Source organism: Panthera onca, chromosome A2, assembly GCF_046562875.1.
Source record: "Panthera onca isolate mPanOnc1 chromosome A2, mPanOnc1 haplotype 2, whole genome shotgun sequence".
Lineage (NCBI taxonomy): Eukaryota > Metazoa > Chordata > Mammalia > Carnivora > Felidae > Panthera > Panthera onca.
The window spans coordinates 116,740,077-116,759,306 of record NC_138340.1 but is presented as its reverse complement, the minus strand read 5'-3'; the positions used below and the strand labels follow the sequence as shown (position 1 = coordinate 116,759,306).

General features: G+C 41.3%; 1 protein-coding gene across 5 annotated transcripts in view; it reads left to right on the top strand.

Annotated features, from left to right (window-relative positions):
- OSBPL3 (oxysterol binding protein like 3) overlaps positions 1–19,230 on the top strand; it is a 178,682-nt gene that overhangs the window by 139,761 nt on the left and 19,691 nt on the right. For all 5 annotated transcript variants that reach the window (XM_060632741.3, XM_060632739.3, XM_060632740.3 and 2 more), the window contains 4 exons: positions 435–528; positions 4,406–4,656; positions 7,599–7,736; positions 18,463–18,526. In XM_060632741.3, coding sequence (XP_060488724.1) covers positions 435–528; positions 4,406–4,656; positions 7,599–7,736; positions 18,463–18,526 — 547 coding nt within the window. The remainder of the gene's footprint in view (positions 1–434; positions 529–4,405; positions 4,657–7,598; positions 7,737–18,462; positions 18,527–19,230) is intronic.

Here is a 19,230-nt window from a genome sequence, read left to right as displayed (position 1 = left end):
AGTTGGCATTGCTTTGTGAAAATGTGAATTGATAATTTTACACCTTTCATATAGAAGTACTAATCTTATTTAATTTCCATGGAAGATCCTTTTTTTCCCCCACAAATAGTTGAAAGACAAATTATAATTATTCTGTGCAAACACTAGCAAATTCTGAAAGTGCAGTCTGAAATAATAAGAATTTTTTGTAATAACTAAGATCTTGAGTGTTTTCTTTGTGATAACTGCTCAAGAAAGTATAAAAATTTTAATAACAGATGTTTGCCATGAACGGCTTTCAGGCAGACTGGCGTTTGGACCTCTATGAAAGTAATCCAAAATTATTTCTGTAGGTTTTTAACATGGGATTCAAAATGTTTGATGATTTGGAGTAAAGGTTTAATGAAAATCTGGTTTGTTTATTCTTACTCAAATGTATTTTTCTTTTCCCATAGATTTCTGAGGATGACTCCTATGTCAGTGACATAAGTGATAATCTTTCCTTAGACAATCTCAGTAATGATTTAGATAATGAGAGACAGACCTTGGGTAAGATTTAAATTATTTGATCTCTGAAAGATTGCATCTTCAGTGAATACTAATAAGCATTAATAGAGTATCTTCTGCAGGTATAGAACTGTAACATGTTTTATATAAGAAAATTAAGACATGGTCCCCATCCTTGAGGTTTATATAATCTAGGTGGGGAATCAGCACTGACATGTGAAATATATATTCATTCAAATAAATTTGTCTGCCCATGAAAAATTTGATTTTATAAAGTAAGGGTATACCAGTTATCATATAAATACCAAAAATTAGTGCAATAGATACCCCTAATATGGTCAAACATTCTCTCAGCAAACACATTACAATATAGCTTTTTGCCTTTAGATATCTAGTGGTTTTCATGCTTTAGGAATTCTGTAAGGCTTATGTAATAAGAACACCTGATCTAAGTGGTAATTCAACCTCAGATTCTTTAAGATAACACATTTAAAAGTAACAAATGGCTACCTCCTAGAAGGGGGGGATGGGCCGTCAGGGTATCTAAGACATCCCTTTATTACTGTTTGATCCCAAGAGCAAAACGATGCCGAGGAAATGTTAGTTTGCATTGTGGGGTACCTAGAGTGTTTGCCTATCCCCAAACAGCTCTGATTTAGGAGTTCAGTAAGCATACTGAAGTCTGTTTCAGAAAATGTGCTTAAGAAGAATTGGCCCATTGGACAGTTTTCTGCATGGGTCCTGTAGCATCAGACATTCCCAGTCTTGGTACTCAGTGTGCCTCGGGGTCTCCAGGTTGGCCTGTGCCACATACTGGGTACCCAGAGCACCACCTATTTTCATATCTACCCAGAGGATAGGGACCATGTCGGGGCTTTTTGTATTTTAGTGCTTCCCAGTTCAGAAAGTATGTGTGAAATATGATGATGAATTTTTATATGAATGCCAAAGAGCCTACACTTTGGGGACCACAAAAAAGGCAGGTAATTTTACCATTTTCTGGAAGTACATCCTTTTAGCATCATATCTGTTAGAAGTCTGATGCTCATTTTGCTCTATCTTGCTTGAAATGTTTCCAGAGAGATGAACTTTGGTGGAAAAGTCCAATGGTTCAAAGGAGAAGACCAATAATGTAGGAGCTCCTTGTTTTTCTAGAAAAACAAGTAGGTGAATTGAAAGAGAAATCAAGAAACATCACACCCCTTTGACAAACAGCACACACACTAAAATGGCACTCCCACTATGGATGAGGAAGATGGACAAATGCTGAAGTCTTTTTCTCTTTGAGGCCTGAGGGAGGGGCCAAGGGGAGCACAGGAATAGAGGGTTCAGAGGTCAAGGTTAGAAACTGAAGACTTGCCCTAAGACTCCAGCTGTGCTGAGGTGACATCAGCCAGGAAAAGCATAGAAGTCAAAGCTCATTCTATCTTATTCCACAGCCATTTGGCTGGAATGGTGATCAGTGCATTGCCTTGGCTTCAACAAACACTGGGCCAAACCCAGCTTTCTTCGTCAGCAGAATTTGGAGGCAAAATAGGTGTCCTTCAGTTTAACTGTCTCTGTGGAAGATTAGATTTCTAAACGTCAGTACTCTACTGAAAAGATTGGATGTAGACCTAACCTTATTAGCATCATACGACACAGCTTTGCCTACAAAAGGAAATAGGGATTGGATCAAGTTCTTGATAATTTATGATGTTAGAGTTTCTCTGAACCTATAGTAAATGCTAGATATTTAGAGTGATTCCTGTTAATTTCTTCCTCCCCAAATCAGGAGGCAAATATTGGGATCTATCACCATGATGGGTGCTGTGGGAGGTTCAGGGGTTAGGAATATAGATTCATGACCGGACTTCCTTGGTTAACCTCAGCTCTGCACTCACTGGTTATGTGTTCTAGTGCAAGTTACTTAAGAGATAATGTATGTAAAGTATATGTAAAAATAGATAATATATGTAAAATGCTTGAAGACTTGCTAGATAGGTATTATTCATTCATTGGTAGTAGTCACTCATCTAGTGTTGTTTCAAAATCTGGATTAGCAGAATCAAAGAAACTATTTTGAGATGACATGGAAAACTGTTTTTAAAAACTACCATCATTTGCAGCTGTTTACTTGGGTAAATCAGACTTTTGCTTACACCAATTCAACAATTAATTGGATGCTTAGATTAACATGAGACTATAAGGTGTGACCCCAGTTTCATACTTTTCTGTTCCTCAGAGCAGCCTCTTTATTCAGAGTAATTGGCTTTATAATGAGTAAATGTTAAACATTTTAAATAAATAAATATGTAGAAATAAAATGCCTGTTTCTCATGTGTTGGCGTAATGCAAAAGATTTTATTTGAAAATAGGCTCAGCTGGGATGGGAAAAGAATTTCAGAGCCTGAGTCAATGGAAGTTGTTACAAAGGAAAAGATTGATAGATGTAAATACCTAAAGTGTAAGTGTTTTATGTGTCAGCTAACCACATGGACCAAATTTAAAGATCAGTGTCGGGACGCCTGGGTGGCTCAGTCGGTTAAGCGTCCGACTTCGGCTCAGGTCACGATCTCGCGGTCCGTGAGTTTGAGCCCCGCATCGGGCTCTGGGCTGATGGCTCAGAGCCTGGAGCCTGCTTCTGATTCTGTGTCTCCCACTCTCTCTGACCCTCCCCCGTTCATGCTCTGTCTCTCTCTGTCTCAAAAATAAATAAACTTAAAAAAAAATAATAAAAAATAAAAAAAGATCAGTGTCAAATGGGGATTTGATTGTAAAACAAATATAAAAACAAAAAATTTATGCCTTAATATGTAAATAGGAAAACAGATGATGCAGAAAAGAAGAAATATTCATGAAAGAATTACTAGGAATTTTTTAATACAAGTTAAAGCAAGGAAATAACATCGTCCACCCAACAATTTGCCAAAAATTCAACATGAATGATGACAAGCCTGAAAAGGCCTCAGGAGATAGATACACATATGCTGTTGATAAATGGGAAATCAATGTATCTTTTTTGAGGAGCCATCTGATCATCTGAATCAGATGTCTAAAAATGTTTATAGTCTTTGACATAGTAATTCCATGTCTATATATCCTAAGCAAATACTCAGAGATATAATCAAATATCAAGAATATAAATATTGAATACTTTTTTTTTTTTTTTTTGCATCATAGCAAAACACTGAAACAAATCTAAAAGTCCAACAGTAGATGAATGATTCAGTCGATTATGGCATATCTATAGCATGGAATTTTTTTTTTTACAGTCATTACAAATGGTATTTTGGAAGAATTTTGAATAGCATGGAGAAATAGTTACGTTAATAAGCAGAACATAAAACTAGACGTGCTATATGAGCTATATGGATGGAGAAAATGCTACATGAAAACACTCCAAAACATAAACAGCCATTATTTGCAGGTAGTGGGATAATGGACGACTGTTAGTTCCCTTATCATTTTTCTGTAGTAAGCACAATTGTTTTTTATCAGAATTGGACGTGATTTTTTAAAAAAGAGCTTAAAAGCGTTGTTAAGCAGGGTTTCAAGTGCTTTTTAAAAATTTAAAGAGTTTAAAGGTATAAATAGTAAACTGCTGTGAGCATAGAAATCTAGTTTCCAGTTTTATCATAAGTGTATATAAGCGGTGAGTCACTAGCGTCTGAGCAGGAACTTGAAGACTTCCCTTGCGAATAAACTCCGTGAGTTTTAGTGCGTGTAATTTTGGGTACTTCATTTAGCCGTGCAGAATTCTTTTTATTTTCTGACGTTTGGTCATATTCCAGATAACTGAGATTAATAGTAAACTTGAGTACTTGTCGGGTCAGGTTTTATTCACGGTTTTGTTTTGTTGTTTGTTAGTTTGTTTGATTTTACCTAAATAATAAAATGAAAAGTCTTCTAGAGACAGTGAGGCTGATGTCCCTTTCAGGGCCTGTGCTTGAAAGCGGTGGGGACGCAAAGTCCAAAAGAAGAAGTTGCTTGCCAGCTCCGTGTCCCAACGCCAGTAACATCAGCCTGTGGAACATCCTGAGGAACAACATAGGGAAGGACCTGTCCAAGGTAGCCATGCCGGTGGAGCTGAACGAGCCGCTGAACACCCTGCAGCGGCTCTGCGAGGAGCTGGAGTACAGCGAGCTTCTGGACAAGGCCGCACAAGTCCCCAGCGCCTTGGAAAGGATGGTGAGGAGTCACTCTTCCGGCTGTGCTGTCTGGCCCCTGCTCCGGAGTCACCCGGCCCCTCGCGGGGGGCCCGGCAAAGCTAAGACGGGCAGGGTCAGAGCTCCCTGGCTCCTCTGGTTTTCTTTTGGATTATCCTTGAAATGGGTTCATTTCTCACCAACATCTAGTTCCCCTGTGCCTGGTTATTTTCAGTCACCTCAATAGGATTTGCCATGTGGGGGAGCTTCTCTGTGACAGTTGGTGCCTGTGGGTAGTTCTGCTCTGTGGTTTTATGCTTCCTTTTTCTCCAGAACCTTCCAAGTGATGGTTCTGTTATGCCTGGCTGTAAAACATTGTCTTGAGGGCTGTCTGCGTGTTTATTTTTACTATCCCGGGTGGACAGAATTTAATTTCTTGTGCTGTTTTTCTTTTCCAGGATAAATTTCCCTTGAGAATGTTTTTATTTTGGGAGTTGTCCCACTAGCAACTAGATTTTTGAAAAATAACATTCGGGGTTTTTACGTAAGAAACATTATTGTTCCACCCCCACTCGTATTCTGTAGAGTGAGTTTTTGTTTTTTTTTCAAAAGCTCTACTTAGAGCCTAGAAACAGTGGTGTTTCTCATCCTTCTCCTGTCTTATGGGGTGGAGATAAGGGGACCATGGTTATCAGATGATGGCCAAATCAGCCCTTTCTGTGACGAGCTGAATTTGTTCTTTGAAAATGAGTATTCTTTCCTCTTTTTGCTCCCTTGTATGTTACCTGTTCCACAGTAAGGTCAATGTTTGGATGGGAGGCTGGGACTTCAGTGTCTTCCCCCAAATGCAGAGTCTCTGTCCTGGGTGTTTACTGATGGGCCATATTGGAGTCGGCACACCCCCTGGGCTTCATGGACCTAACCCTAAGTCATCCTCGCACTGATGGAGGACACCATTCTTTTCTAAATTCTAAGCAGTCCCTAGTTTTGACCCTCATTAAAACTTCATTATTTTAGTGATTTGAAGATGAAGGGGAAATCTAACTATGGATGAAAGAGACATCCTGCTGTAGGTCCACAGTCTCCAGGGACTTCTCCATCAAAGAGACTTTCTTGATCCTAATGATAATAAGAGGAGAGAAAAAAACAAGCTGTGTGTGTGTGTGTGTGTGTGTGTGTGTGTGTGTGTGTTTTATCTTCTTTGTTACCCTTTCCCAGAGAATTTCTGTTGAACAAAGGGAGGCAAGTAGCTTCTAAAGCAAGTGTGAAAAGTCAACATTCGTGGACAGCTCTTTTCTTTAAAGAAAAGATTGGCTTTGAAGATGAAAATATTCTTCAAGGTGTTTCATTCTTGTGGCGATTGAGAGCCCCTTAGGATGTCAGCTGATTGATTGGTGGAATTGACCTTGAGAAGGAGTTTGAGGGAAGGCTTTGCATTCAAGTACAATGCATCTGGAAGGGAAAGTGCAGGAAGGCATTGTGCAGCAACCCCGTCCGTGGGTGGTTTACTGCCCTGCAGGTCAGCTCATGCCCCTGAATAGATTCTCTCTCATGTTGCCTCAAAGGAGGATGCTTCATTGTGCCTGTTCCCTCCCTCACTTCTCCCCCCCACCCAGCATTATGGATGACACCAGGTTCTGTCATAAATGTTGTTACATTTTATTTTACTTTATTTTTTTTAATTTTTTTTAATGTTTATTTATTTTTGAGACAGAGAGAGACAGAGCATGAATGGGGGAGGGGCAGAGAGAGAAGGAGACACAGAATCAGAAGCAGGCTCCAGGCTCTGAGCCATCAGCCCAGAGCCTGACGCGGGGCTCGAACTCACGAACCGTGAGATCGTGACCTGAGCTGAAGTCGGACGCTCAACCGACTGAGCCACCCAGGCGCCCCACTGTTGTTACATTTTAAATTGTGAAGGTGATTCAGGGTCGATCCAACATTCCAGAGAGACAGTGTGAACTTTCCTCAGCCAGTAGAACACATATGGGGAAGCAAAGAGAAGAGCAGATACCTGGACTTTGAGAACAAAGACAGAATTGAGCTTCCTGAACTGAGTTTTTATAAGCTAACCAGATGCTCTGCAGTATTCTATACTGTGAGTGGTTAAGGTGGGTCCTATTGCAGAAGGCTTAAGAAAAGTTATATGACTAGTGAAAGACACTCAGCTTCCCTCCCCCCCCAGGCCCCCCCCCCCCCCCCCCCACACACACAATATAAGAAACCTCATGAAATGTGCTGGGAAGGGGAGACATTGGGATTGTTAACTAGGTTCAATGTTCTGCACCCCACCCTTTGCCAAAAAAGGCAAAAAGAATAACGCGTCTCCTTGGTGCCCCAAAAGGAGAACTTGATGGTGACAGCCTCACAGTGAGTGCTTATTTCATGTTTACCTATAGTTTTTTCCTTCCTTTATCTTTTGATTTTTCATTTTTCCTCCCAGAAAGCAAGACACTTTTAAAGGCACTGTGCCCTGTCCTGGGACTTGTTACCCAGACAGGGAATTACTATCACATATTTTCTTTTGTCAAAATGAGTTTGTAGGTTTCTACAGTATCAAATTAGGAAGGGTTGCTTGTTCCTGGATTTGGGGAAGTTTGGCTCTTTTTATGCTCTTCTTCTTTCTCCTTCCTGAAAATCAGGATTCTCAGATTTCATCAGGTTTAGAGGTACTGAACTTAACAGCTCAAAAACAGGGTAGATCCCTTGATAAATATCATGCTCTTGAAAGCCTCTTTTTAGGCATCAGAACAGATGGACAGTTTGAAAATGTTTGGTTCACTGGTCTCTAGGCTAAGATGGACATTATTTAAACCTGCAACTTTAAGCCAAAGTTAGTTTGGTGGTCTCTAAACCAGAGACAAATTGTTGGCTTTCCAAAACAAACCATAAAGAGAGAAATAAAGGTTTTATTTTGTTCATGTGTTTGTAAAACGATTTCTTGGAGACCAAGAAATAATAAAGTTCTTTCTTCCTTCTCCTCAGGTGTACGTGGCAGCCTTTGCTGTATCAGCATATGCATCTAGCTATTTCCGAGCTGGGAGCAAGCCCTTCAATCCTGTTCTTGGAGAAACCTATGAGTGTATCCGCGAGGACAAAGGCTTCCGGTTTTTCTCAGAGCAGGTGGATATGTACCCTTTCTGTTTGTTATGTACACCCTTTTCGTCCACTGGTGCTAGAGGAGTCGCTTACGCCTTCTATTACATCTGCTTTTGAAATATTTATTGTCCACTTTTCACTGGCTTTAAGCAACTTAGATAATTACAGTGCTTTTACACATAAAGAGAAGAAACGATTTCCCTTCACCTGAAACCTAGTTGCCCCCAGGCACATGAAGGTACTAGCAGTGCTGAGCGAGCCTTTGACCATAGGCATCAACAGCACCCTTTGTGTAAAGTCATAGTGAGGCAACTTTTCAAACTGTGATTTAAGGTTTAAAGTAAGATGCCCCCTTACTCATTGACATTGTCCTTCTAGAGGATGAATGCCCCCATCAGAATGGATAGCATCAAATAACGGCATTATTCTTGATTCCATTTAAGAGGAACCATTCATTCATGTATTTATTTAATCACTGAATCTTTCCCGAGCATGTCACACATATCCAGCCTTGTTCCAGGTGTGGGGAGACTGCAGTGGGCTGGGGGCTGGGGTCAGTGTCGGTCTTCCTCTAATGGATGGACATACTTTATACTTATGTAGCCTGAGTTCCTTGAGGTTCCATGAGACTTGCCCACCTAAGCATTAGCAGGTAATAATATTTAGGAACAAAGACCAGGGTCTCTGGTGCTGGCCTAGGTTCAAATCTCAGCTCTAGCTCTCAACAGGTTTGTTTGTAACCCAGCGCAAATTACTTAGCTTCAGTTTCCTCCTTAAAGTGGAAATAGTAACAGTGGTACAGACCTCACACTGCTTTGTGACAGTTAAATGAGATGCTCTCTACAATGCACTCGGAACGGTGTCTGATACATGGAGTATAAAGCCTTAGATGAGTGTCTGCTGTCATTATTATGACAGTGTAGTTGGTAATAGCGGAATATTGGGAACCTCTCAAGGATCTGTCAATATGGAATTATTTCGCTAAGATAGGATGCATTGATACAGAAAATAAAAAATAATCCTCTCACCCCTGCTTATGACAGCAACTGGACACGTCCGCCCTCTGTATGTCCCTAAATGTTAGCCCAGGAACATGAAACACAGTTGCTTCGCTACGTTTCTCTCCTCCCAATTCTTAGAAAACTGAGGAAAAGTGGGTGGGTTGCTAGAATATTATTGCTTTCCTTCCTGTTGTCTTGCTGCCCCCTTTATCAGTGGATTTGCATTTGGGGGATAGGAAAGGAAAGCTGATATAGCTGACAGACTTAAGAGTATGGTGCTTGTCTCAACTAGAAATTACAAGCAGTGTTCTCTGAAACCCAAAGGAGAATGAATATACAATAATCCCAAAGCACATTTTTAGTAGATTGCCAATTAGAAGCTAAAACAGGAAATTAAACACTGATATTGGGGATGTGGGGGGTTAAATCAGTAGTTAAAAGGATAAGATAATTAGATTCAGATTCAACTGGGTTATTTAAATACTAATGCTAAAATGGAATGAGAATAAATGAAAATATAATTTGGTTACCATGGCATTATATGCGTTCATGCGAAAAAATAAAGGCCAAAAATAGCCCGGACTACAGCAGACAATCAGGACAGGATGAGTGGTATAAGGAAAGAGTTAGTAACGTGAGCTGGTGTAAAGCTGAGCTTCAATCCCATGAGCCCCTGACAAGGCAGGGCCAAATTCTGGATCTGCTTGTGTACCTCCAGTGGTGCCATGGAGAGAGAAAGCAGAGCTCCTGGGCACATGGGCACAAAGACAGAAAGAACATTACATAACTTCGTCTTTGGTTCCGTGAAATGGATCCCAAAGAAATAAGCAAGAAAGAGATCTAGTCATTGTTAGTAGCAGAAGGTGTGCTCGATGTAACGTAGACCTGCTTTCCAACCCTAACCCCACCACATGCTCTGTGTGTGGCCTTGTACGAGCTACTTAAACTTTCTGAGCCTCAGTAGTGTCTTTATAAAATAGGAATGATTGTGCTTAGCTGCGATTCATAGGTCGCAGTAAGGCTCTAGTGAAATAATACACTGAGATATAAAATACTTGCACTGAAGATGGTAAACGTTCAGCACGTGGTTATTGCTCTCATATTTAGAGGCAACTTTTAAAGTGCTTTCTAATATGCAGTGTCAAGAATAGTAAATAAGATATACTGTATCTATTCCACTAATTCAAGTGGTTTGAAGAGGGCATCCTGTCACTGGCGAGTCTCTGACAGAAAGTCAGCCACGAGGCGGCCGGGAGTCCTCACAGCTGACGTCCCTATGGTAGCACCAGCAGTCCTGCTCACGATGGAGCCACTTCACCCGTCTGGAATTTAGCCTATGGCCTCAGATACCCAAGAATGGATGAGTCTTTCAGGCACAGACTCACTCTAGCTAATCCTTTAGGAAACTGATATATAAACAAGAGTGCTGTTCTGTGCATTTACTATAAAAAAATAGACCTCTTACGGGGACCAGAGGGCCTTGGTCGCATGACCCAGCGTACTTTCGCCATAAACAGATCACTTGGGAACCCGGAATTTAATCACCAGGTATGTGTACAATAAGAAGGGGAGGTGGCTGTGGAATTTGGTGTGCTCCGCTGCCCGTTGCCCCAGGAGTGGAAAGGGTTTTGTCCAGGGCTCCTTTTCCGGGCTACCAGGAGACTCTTCAGTTCAGCCTCCTGCACTCCCCCTCTCACCCTTATTTATGATGACCAGCTGACCCGTTGTGCAAGAAGACCTAATTTAACACATCTAAAGAGTGTGCCAGGGTGTTTGTTGTGTCTCATGCCGGCACCTGCCAGGATGGCCCTTTCTGCTTCCGGCCTAGGAGACAGTCTCCCTTTATGGAGACAGCGTGACTCTACCGTCGTGCATTATATACGTGTGATAATACATCAGCTTTCAGAGTTTGGGGCCTTCTTTGCTTTATTACACCTCTCCACAGTGAGTAGAGTTTACCGAATGATTAATAAACTGGGTAGGACCTCCAAATGGGTATTTTAGGGTGGAAGTTTATTCTAACAAGGACCTTGATAGAAACCATGTATCCAAGTGAAAGGACCTGGAAGGAAACTAGGGTAATTCAGCTCTTCCACTGAGTTTTCTAGATTTGAAAAGCAGTGTCTGTCCTTTTCCGGAAGCCTTTGAATGTTGTTGCTTTGTGGTTTGGTTGGGGGTGTGGATGTTCGACCCAGTCAGTGGCCAAAAAATTTGAAGTAATTGCTACTTCGCAGAGTTTGGCTGCATCACAGCTTGCTCCTCTGTATTGTTTCTCACCTAAGCAACCCCCAAATGCAATATGAAAATGACTCATGGGGTCAGAAACCAGAGAAAGCATTTGCTGTTCACATTTTCCTCAGAAAAATGAACTGTTAGGTTTGCGGAGTGCTTTATGCTTTTTGGACTTGTGCAGGATCTTATGTGATCTTCAAAGTACCCGCTGTGTGGCAGATGAGGTGAGGATCAGTTCTAGGCAAATGCTTTTCGGACTTGTGCAGGATCTTATGTGATCCTCAAAGTACCCTCTGTGTGGCAGATGAGGTGAGGATCAATTCTAGGCAAGAAGACGGAGGCCTGGAACATTAGCATCTCCCAGTGCCCTGCACCAGAAATGTTGGAATGTTTCCATTCCGGTGGCCTCCCTGCCTCACCTTTCTTGGAGTCTCTTGTAAGTGTAATTACTCAGAGCTGCCAAGGCCATTGGCTACCAATGGGAATAGAGCATTATGTGCGCCGATCAGACTCTGGGACTTTGCCTGCCATTGTCACTTACACCTTTCATCCTCCAAACCCACATAGGACTTTGTTCCCAGCTCCCACTGTGGTCTGGGGAGTGGCCTTTGTGAATGAGCAACATTCAGGAGTAAGTCATAAACATTCCTGTCCTGTGTTCTAACCCCTGGCAGTTCTACCTTCTCTGGGGAGGAGTTTGCTTTGTGCCAAGAAATGTGATTCAGCCTCGGTTGTTTAAATAAGCTCAGAAAAAGGGGAATTCAAAAATGACTTCCTTTTTCTGAAGTCCTTTCTGAATTCCCCCTTTTTCTCCTCAGGGACTAAGCATCCTGCTGGCAGTTTCTTCCTTACTCAGTTCCCCTGCTGCCTGGCAAAGGGCTAGCAAGCTGGCTCAGGGCTTCATCAGGGACTGGACAGGTCAGAAAACTTGTTTCAGTTAACTTTGCTTCTCTTTTTATACCTTTGGGAGAGGTTTGGTATCTAAAGCATATGCAGTTAAGCTATTACCTAAAAGTGGCTATCCCTGATTATCTGGAACGTCAGCTGTCTGATCACTGTTCGAGTCATTTTTACCATTTATCCCACCCCCCGGACCCTCCTCCTCCAGCCATGTACTGTTGAGAGTTCGTGACAGAAAAGCTGAATGGAGTTACTGAAGGTTACTAAAATGTAAGAGATTCAAATGAAGTCTTTTTTCCTTTGATCTCCAGCCTCAGCCCTTCTTGCTTTTCGGTTACTCATCAAGAGAACCCTGAACATACATTCTTGGACAGACTTATAAATACCACTCCTATCACTTCTCTCCCTGCCCGTCACCCCTCAGTGGTTCTTTGATCTACTAGTAGGCAGAGTTAGTTACTACTGATTAAAGTGGCATCTTATTTAAAGACGTTATCAGAAAGGAAATTCAGGCTGTTCAAATAAAACTAGCAATAAATGGAATACAAGGCAAGTAAACCAGTGCTTTTCACGTCTGGGTCAAGTCCTCTCTTCACGTGTTTTTGTTTCTGTTTTGGCAAGAAGCCACGTGCTTGTCAAACCAGGTGATTAACTCTGAACATGGGGGAATAGAAAATAATTGGCAGTTGCATTCTCCCAAAGATCAGGCCAGCAGCCTTGGCGTCATCCTTAATAGCTTTTTCTTAGAATCCATATCCTATTTATCAGCAAATCCTGGGGTCTTCCTTCAGAAGCCTTCCTTCCAAAGCCAGCCATTTTCACTGCCTCCCCCACTGGGGCTAGCCTCCAAGCCCAAGCAAAGGCAATCAGTGACTGGGATTGTTGTGATAGACTCGTTCACTGGTCTCTTGTTTCCATAGCCAATTCCTCACCCAACAGCCAGAGCGATTGCTTCAAAATGCAAGTAACACCTGCTCTAAAACCTCCAGTGATTTCCCTTGTCACTTGGAATAAAATCCAAACTCCTGGCCATGGCCCCACAAAGCCCCACCAAGATGCTAGCTCCAGAGAGCATGCCTGTCCCACTTCTGCTCATTCAGCTCCAGGCACTTGTTGCCCCTCTTCCAACATACGGAGTGTTTGCCAGCCCTGAGTAGTGCCCGTGCTGTCTGGGATGCACTTATCCCAGTTTCCCACGTGCTTAACTTCCTTATTTCTCTTAGCCCCAGACCCTCCCACTGTAGAGTCCTGCCCCTACCACCATGTCTGGAATAGCACTCCCGCTTACCATCCCCCCATCCTCATGCCTTGCTTTCTTCTTAACGCATGGCACAACTGAAAAATTATGTACTCATTTCTTTATTATCTATCTTGCAATCATGAAGGTTTTTGTTTCTTTTATTTCTCATTGTATCCCCAGTGACTAGGACAGTGCCTGACATATCATATGCTTTTTCTTTTTTTTTTCTTTCTTTTTACTGATTAGTAAATGACGAATGCTGTGGGAGGAATGGCCACTTGGTCCCTCTCTGCATGATTTCTTACCTAGCACTTGTCCTCTTTTCCATAAGCTGACCTTCAAGATAGGAGGCGAGTCAGGAGCTAGGAAGACTGAAAAATTAGGTCTCTGGACAGCTGCAGAAGTGATGTAGCTAAGGGATATTTTTCTAAATTTAAAAAAGATATACTTACAAAAATACACAAATATTGAAATATACTCTTTCCCCATCTGCCTCTCCCCATACCACTTGCCTCTTCTATAAAGTACATTCAAAGCATAAATCAAAAATGATTAGGTTCTAATCAGAAATTATTAATGATTAGGTAAGTCTTGAGATATACAGATAAATTATAAGAATTTTCAACCACTAGGGGAACTCACTGTTTTTGGGCTTGTGGAAAGAAAGATGCATATAAATACCTGCACAATAAAAACCATATATACTAATTTCCTGAATGTTTGAGAATTTTTACCAATTAGAAAGTGCTCTTGTTTGATTGGGAGGGTGGAGAGGGATGATAAGAACCCCTTTAAATTGGATTTATCCAGTAGCCTGACAGACAGGACAGTGTCTGCTTCAGGACTGGGTCAGTTCAGACTCAAACTCAAAATCCAATGCCTTTCTGGGTTACATCTGGGTTAAGATATAACAGGAATAGAAACTCAATCAAATCCCATACTAAGGTTAGATTGTGCCCATCATTCTCTACTCCAGTAGATTTTAGAAAGATTGCCATCAACAAAGATTAAATTACGAACCTTGAGTTACCCCCTTTCAATGGGCCCTTTGAGTTAGTCTATGCCTTGGTGTAATCTTTTTCCATTTGGCTGACATCCACTGATGCTGGGATTTGAAGAAGACATTGGGAATAGATGTTAGATTTAGAGCATTTTGAAGTCAGAGGGATCCTCAGACCTCATTTTACAAAGAAATAAATGAGACTCAGAGTAGAAGATCAGACTCCAAAGATTCTTTGTCTAAATATTCTCGAGATGGGAACTTAATGGTGTGCGGAGGCTTTGGGAAGTGACCAGAGCTCAGCCTTGAGAACAGCCATAGAGAAGCAGCTAGGACCTAAAGCAAAGAGCATTGGATTTGGAATCAGAAGACCTTGGTGTAAAGCACCACCCCTTGTCACTTAGTAACTGTGTAGCATTGGACAGGTCCTTTGTTTCCTAATTTATAAAATAAGGTGAATGAAGACACAAGGTTACCATGATAACTAAGTGGAAATACTACTCATGAAAAATGGCTAAAATTTAGTCTCCGCCCACTTCATACCGGTGGATGATCCTGACATGTTAATTGTGTCTTCTTTTTGTTTGCAAAGTCACTGGCATTAGCCCTATTTTACAGATGAGATCACTCGGGCCCAAGATGTTTAAAAACTTGCTCAAGGCCATTCGGCCAGTAGATGATGTTGCCTGGTTAGGACCTATATCTATGGAACCCCAAAAGTGCTCCCTTGTTCCCTGACACTTAGTGTAGCACATGGCAAATGTTCCAGAAATGTTTCATGAATAAATACCTGTTGTGAGGAAATATATCGAAGAAGACGAAAACACCAATTTCATTTTCCTGAGAAGCTTTGTAAACTTCTTAAAAGAAATGTGCACCAAATAAATCACTCCCAAAGGCCTTTTTAAGCCAGAAAAAAACAAATAAGCAAAATCATTGATACTGTGAATGTTGAGATTTACTCATTCAGGAAACATCCTTTGAACCCATGTAAAGTCATTCTGCGAAGCACTGATTCATGTATCTGACACAATAGTTTTAAAAGGTCGAGGTTGCCTATAATTTTATGGGACATATATATGCTTTATGGACTGATAGGGCTTCTTTTGTAATTCATGTGGACAGTATATTTATCCCTGTTTTCTGGGATTTAAAATTATTACAGAAGACGTTTATAGTTTGTATATACTGTATTTTGCTTTAATGTTTACATTTGGCCCCACCTACAAAATGCCAAATTCTTGATCAAAACTGTGAATCCTACATTTTTTACTACATTGTTTCTGCAGGAATAAATACGATCGCCTTTTAATAATTTACTTTAACATATGCCTACGTTATGGGGGAGGGGAAACATTCCATAGCTCCTCACCTGCTACAGGGGGAAGGGAGGGGAGAAGTAGGGTGTGGGTGTTGTCTTGCCTCATTTAGTTTTATATGATCCCAAGGTTTAAAAATTAACTCCACTGCTTTCATTGATAGTCCGGAGTGGGTGTGGGGTAGGCAGGGGTGCGGAGGCAGTGGGGAGAAAAGAGGGATGGGTTTGCAACATTTTGTGAGAAAAAGTATCTCCAAAGGAGTTCAATTAAAAAAGAAGACAATGGGGCACCTGGGTGGCTCAGTTAGTTAAGCATCTAACTTTGGCTCAGGTCGTAATCTCAAGGCTTGTGGGTTCAAGCCCAGAGTCGGGCTCTACACTTATAGCTCAGAGTCTGGAGCCTGCTTCGGATTCTGTGTCTCCCTCTCTCTCTGCCCCTCCCCTGCTCATGTTCTCTCTCTCTCTCTCTCTCTCTCTCTCTCTCTCTCTCTCAAAAATAAATAAACATTAAAAAAATAATTATATTAAAAAATAAAAAGGAAGACAATGAAGGCCAGCAGAGAGTTGCATTTTAGGAGTTAGGCTTCTAAAGCATGCTGGAAGTAAAAATTGACCTGAAAAATCCCATAGGCACAGAGTGGGGCTACATTTTTTTTATTCATTACTTACATATAAAACCCAGTGGTCATCCCAACAAGTGCCCTCCTTAGTACCCATTACCCATTTAACCCACCCCCCCCACATCCTCATCCCCATCAACTTTGTTTGTTCTCTGTATTTAAGAGTCTCTTATGGTTTGCCTCCATCTCCATTTTCATCTTATTTTTCCTTCCCTTCCCCTATGATCATCTGTTAAGTCTCTCAAATTCCACAAACGAGTAAAATCATGGGATAGCTTTCTCTGACTTATTTCATTTAGCATAATACCCTCCAGTTCTATCATTGTTGCAAATGGCAAGATTTCATTCATTTTCATACCGAGTTGTACTCCATTATATATATATATATATATATATAAACCACATCTTTATCCATTCATCCATTGAGGGACATTTGCGCTCTTTCCATACTTTGGCTATTATTGAGAGCACTGCTATAAACATTGGGGTGCGTGTGCCCCTTCAAACCAGCATTTTTGTATCCTTTGGATAAATTCCTAGTAGTGCAATTGCTGGGTCGTAGGGTAGCTCTGTTTTTAATTTTTTGAGGAACCTCCACTCTCTTTTCCGGAGCAGCTGTACCAGTTTGCATTCCCACCAGCAGTGCAAGAAGGTTCCCCTTTCTCCACATCCTCGCCAACATCTGTTGTTTCCTGAGTTATTGATTTTAGCTACTCTGACCAGTATGAGATGGTATCTCATTGTGGTTTTGATTTGTATTTCCCTGATGATGAGTGTTGTTGAGCGTCTTTTCTTGTGTCTGTTTGGAGAAGGGCTACATTCTTAAGAGGTCTGTGGTAACTAAAACCATCCAAGGGACAGCAAATTTGCATCTCCCACCTTGTATCAGAACTAGGATTTATGGTCACTGAGACCTGAAAGATACCTGCCCTGTTGAAATCGGGTCAAGCTGGCACAGTTGAAATGCCATCAGTTAAATGTGTATGTGGCATGGCTCTCTCCCTGAGTTCCTCACCCAGCAGAGTGGCACCTATGAGTGGTTTTCGTATCATGTTCCTTGTTACAGCTGAGGGTCCAGAGCAAGGTAAGAGGAGTCACCTCCTCCCTGGAAACCACTGATACGCACCAAAACTGCTGCCTTTCACCTCTCTCTCTTCCCTCTCAATGTGTTTGGGAAATGTTACTTAGTTTCTCTGGGTTTGGTCTCCTCATGGGTGACGTGAAGGTATTAGGCTAGATGCTCTAAGTATAAGATACTTCACTGAGAACCAGCTAAGTCACAGAAATTTTGAAACATTGTTGTCGGCATAACTCTGGTTTCACTGGTACTGAATCCTAGTAACGGTACATTCGCCACTCACATGCCTGGAGTTACTAAGATAACAAGGAAATCTAACTCAGGAGCCATTTTTCCTTTAGCTTCTTCATTAGTGAATAAAACAGAAATAATGACCCCAGTGACAGAACACAGGGGGATGTGCCATAGTCTCCATTCCAGGGGATTCTCTTTCCTAGAACAAAATTACATTATTTAATGAAGATATTTTTATCTTGACAGAAAATGAATAAAATGTGTATCTTAGCAGTTGGCTAACATTTCTTCAATGACTGTTTGGCTCTTTAAAAAAAATTTTTTTTTTAACATTTTGTTTTATTTTTTGAGAGACAGAGTCAGAGCAGGGGACAGGCAGAGAGAGAAGGAGACACAGAATCTGAAGCAGGCCCCAGGCTCTGAGTTGTCAGCGCAGAGCCTGATGCAGGCCTCGAACTCACGAACTCACGAACTGCGAGTTCATGACCTGGGCCAAAGTCAGATGCCTAACCGACTGAGCCACCCAGGTGCCCTGGCTCTTTTTTTTTTATAGAAACATTATTCTTTTAAAAAATTATCTTGGATCAATCAGTCTTTTAGGTGATTTGGAAAGAGGCTGGGCTTTGTGATACAGAGCTTTCAAAGGAGCAAAATCTGAGCCAGACATTTTAGTGTGGCTCAGAAGTAGCATTCTAAAATATCTATTATCTGACATCTTAATTAAGACATTTGCAGGTACTTTCACAACAGCTAATAGAGATTTTGACATTGGTAGCCAGTGTCAGATTATATGGTTTATGAACAGGCTCCCTTGCATGCCCTTGCTTTTGCTTCACACTTTCCAAAACATCTCTTTATCCTCAACATTTGCCTCTTTGGCTGTTTTTCCCAGAGCTTCCAGACGCTTCCATCACCTGATTTCTTCTTAGGCCTGGGGAATTTGAGCAAATCAGGGCTGAGTGTATCAGGAGCGCCCTCTTGAGGACAGACTTGTTGAAGGAAAACTAAACTTCTCATTCGCTTTGACACTGCACACTGTTACATCTCAAGGCCAAGGGTGAAGGAATGGATTTTATGAGACGCGAAAGTCAATTAATTTTTTGTTTTCTGGATTTTACTTCCATTAGGTCAGCCACCATCCACCTATCTCTGCATGTCACGCTGAGTCTGGAAATTTTGTTTTCTGGCAAGGTAATGTGCTAATATATTTGGCCTCCATCATTTTTTGTAATGTTATAGATTTGTTTTAATCAGGAACTATGGCAAGTGCTTGTTAAGATCAAAAGTATGCCCTGGACTTGGGCTTTGTCAGATGGATTTACACCACTTGGTGTTCATGCCTTCATCTCCGAACAGTTACTGATATTTGTCTACTTCATAATTAAGGATTCAGGAGGATAATTTAAGTTGTTCCCTTAAAAAAATTTTTTTTCCATCTATGTCTAGGCCACCACCATTTTATTCCTGTAACTTTTTTCTCTAATTCCACAGCCACTTGAAATGCCTTGTGTATTTCAAGAGACACTAAATACTTACAGGCATTTATGAGTCTAGACAACAGGGTTCTTTTTGCTTTTGAAAAATTTAATTTTTTTTCTAAACATCACATTTTATTATTAAAAATTTTTTTTTAATGTTTTTATTTATTTTTGAGACAGAGAGAGACAGAGCATGAGCAGGGGAGAGACAGGGAGAGAGGGAGACACAGAATCGGAAGCAGGCTCCAGGCTCTGAACTGTCACCACAGAGCCTAACACGGGGCTCAAACTCACAGACTGTGAGATCATGACCTGAGCTAACGTCAGACGCTTAACCGACTGAGCCACCCAGGCACCCCTAAACATCACATTTTATATTGCTGACTTTTTTTTAGTTGGGGAGTTGTTGTCCCTATA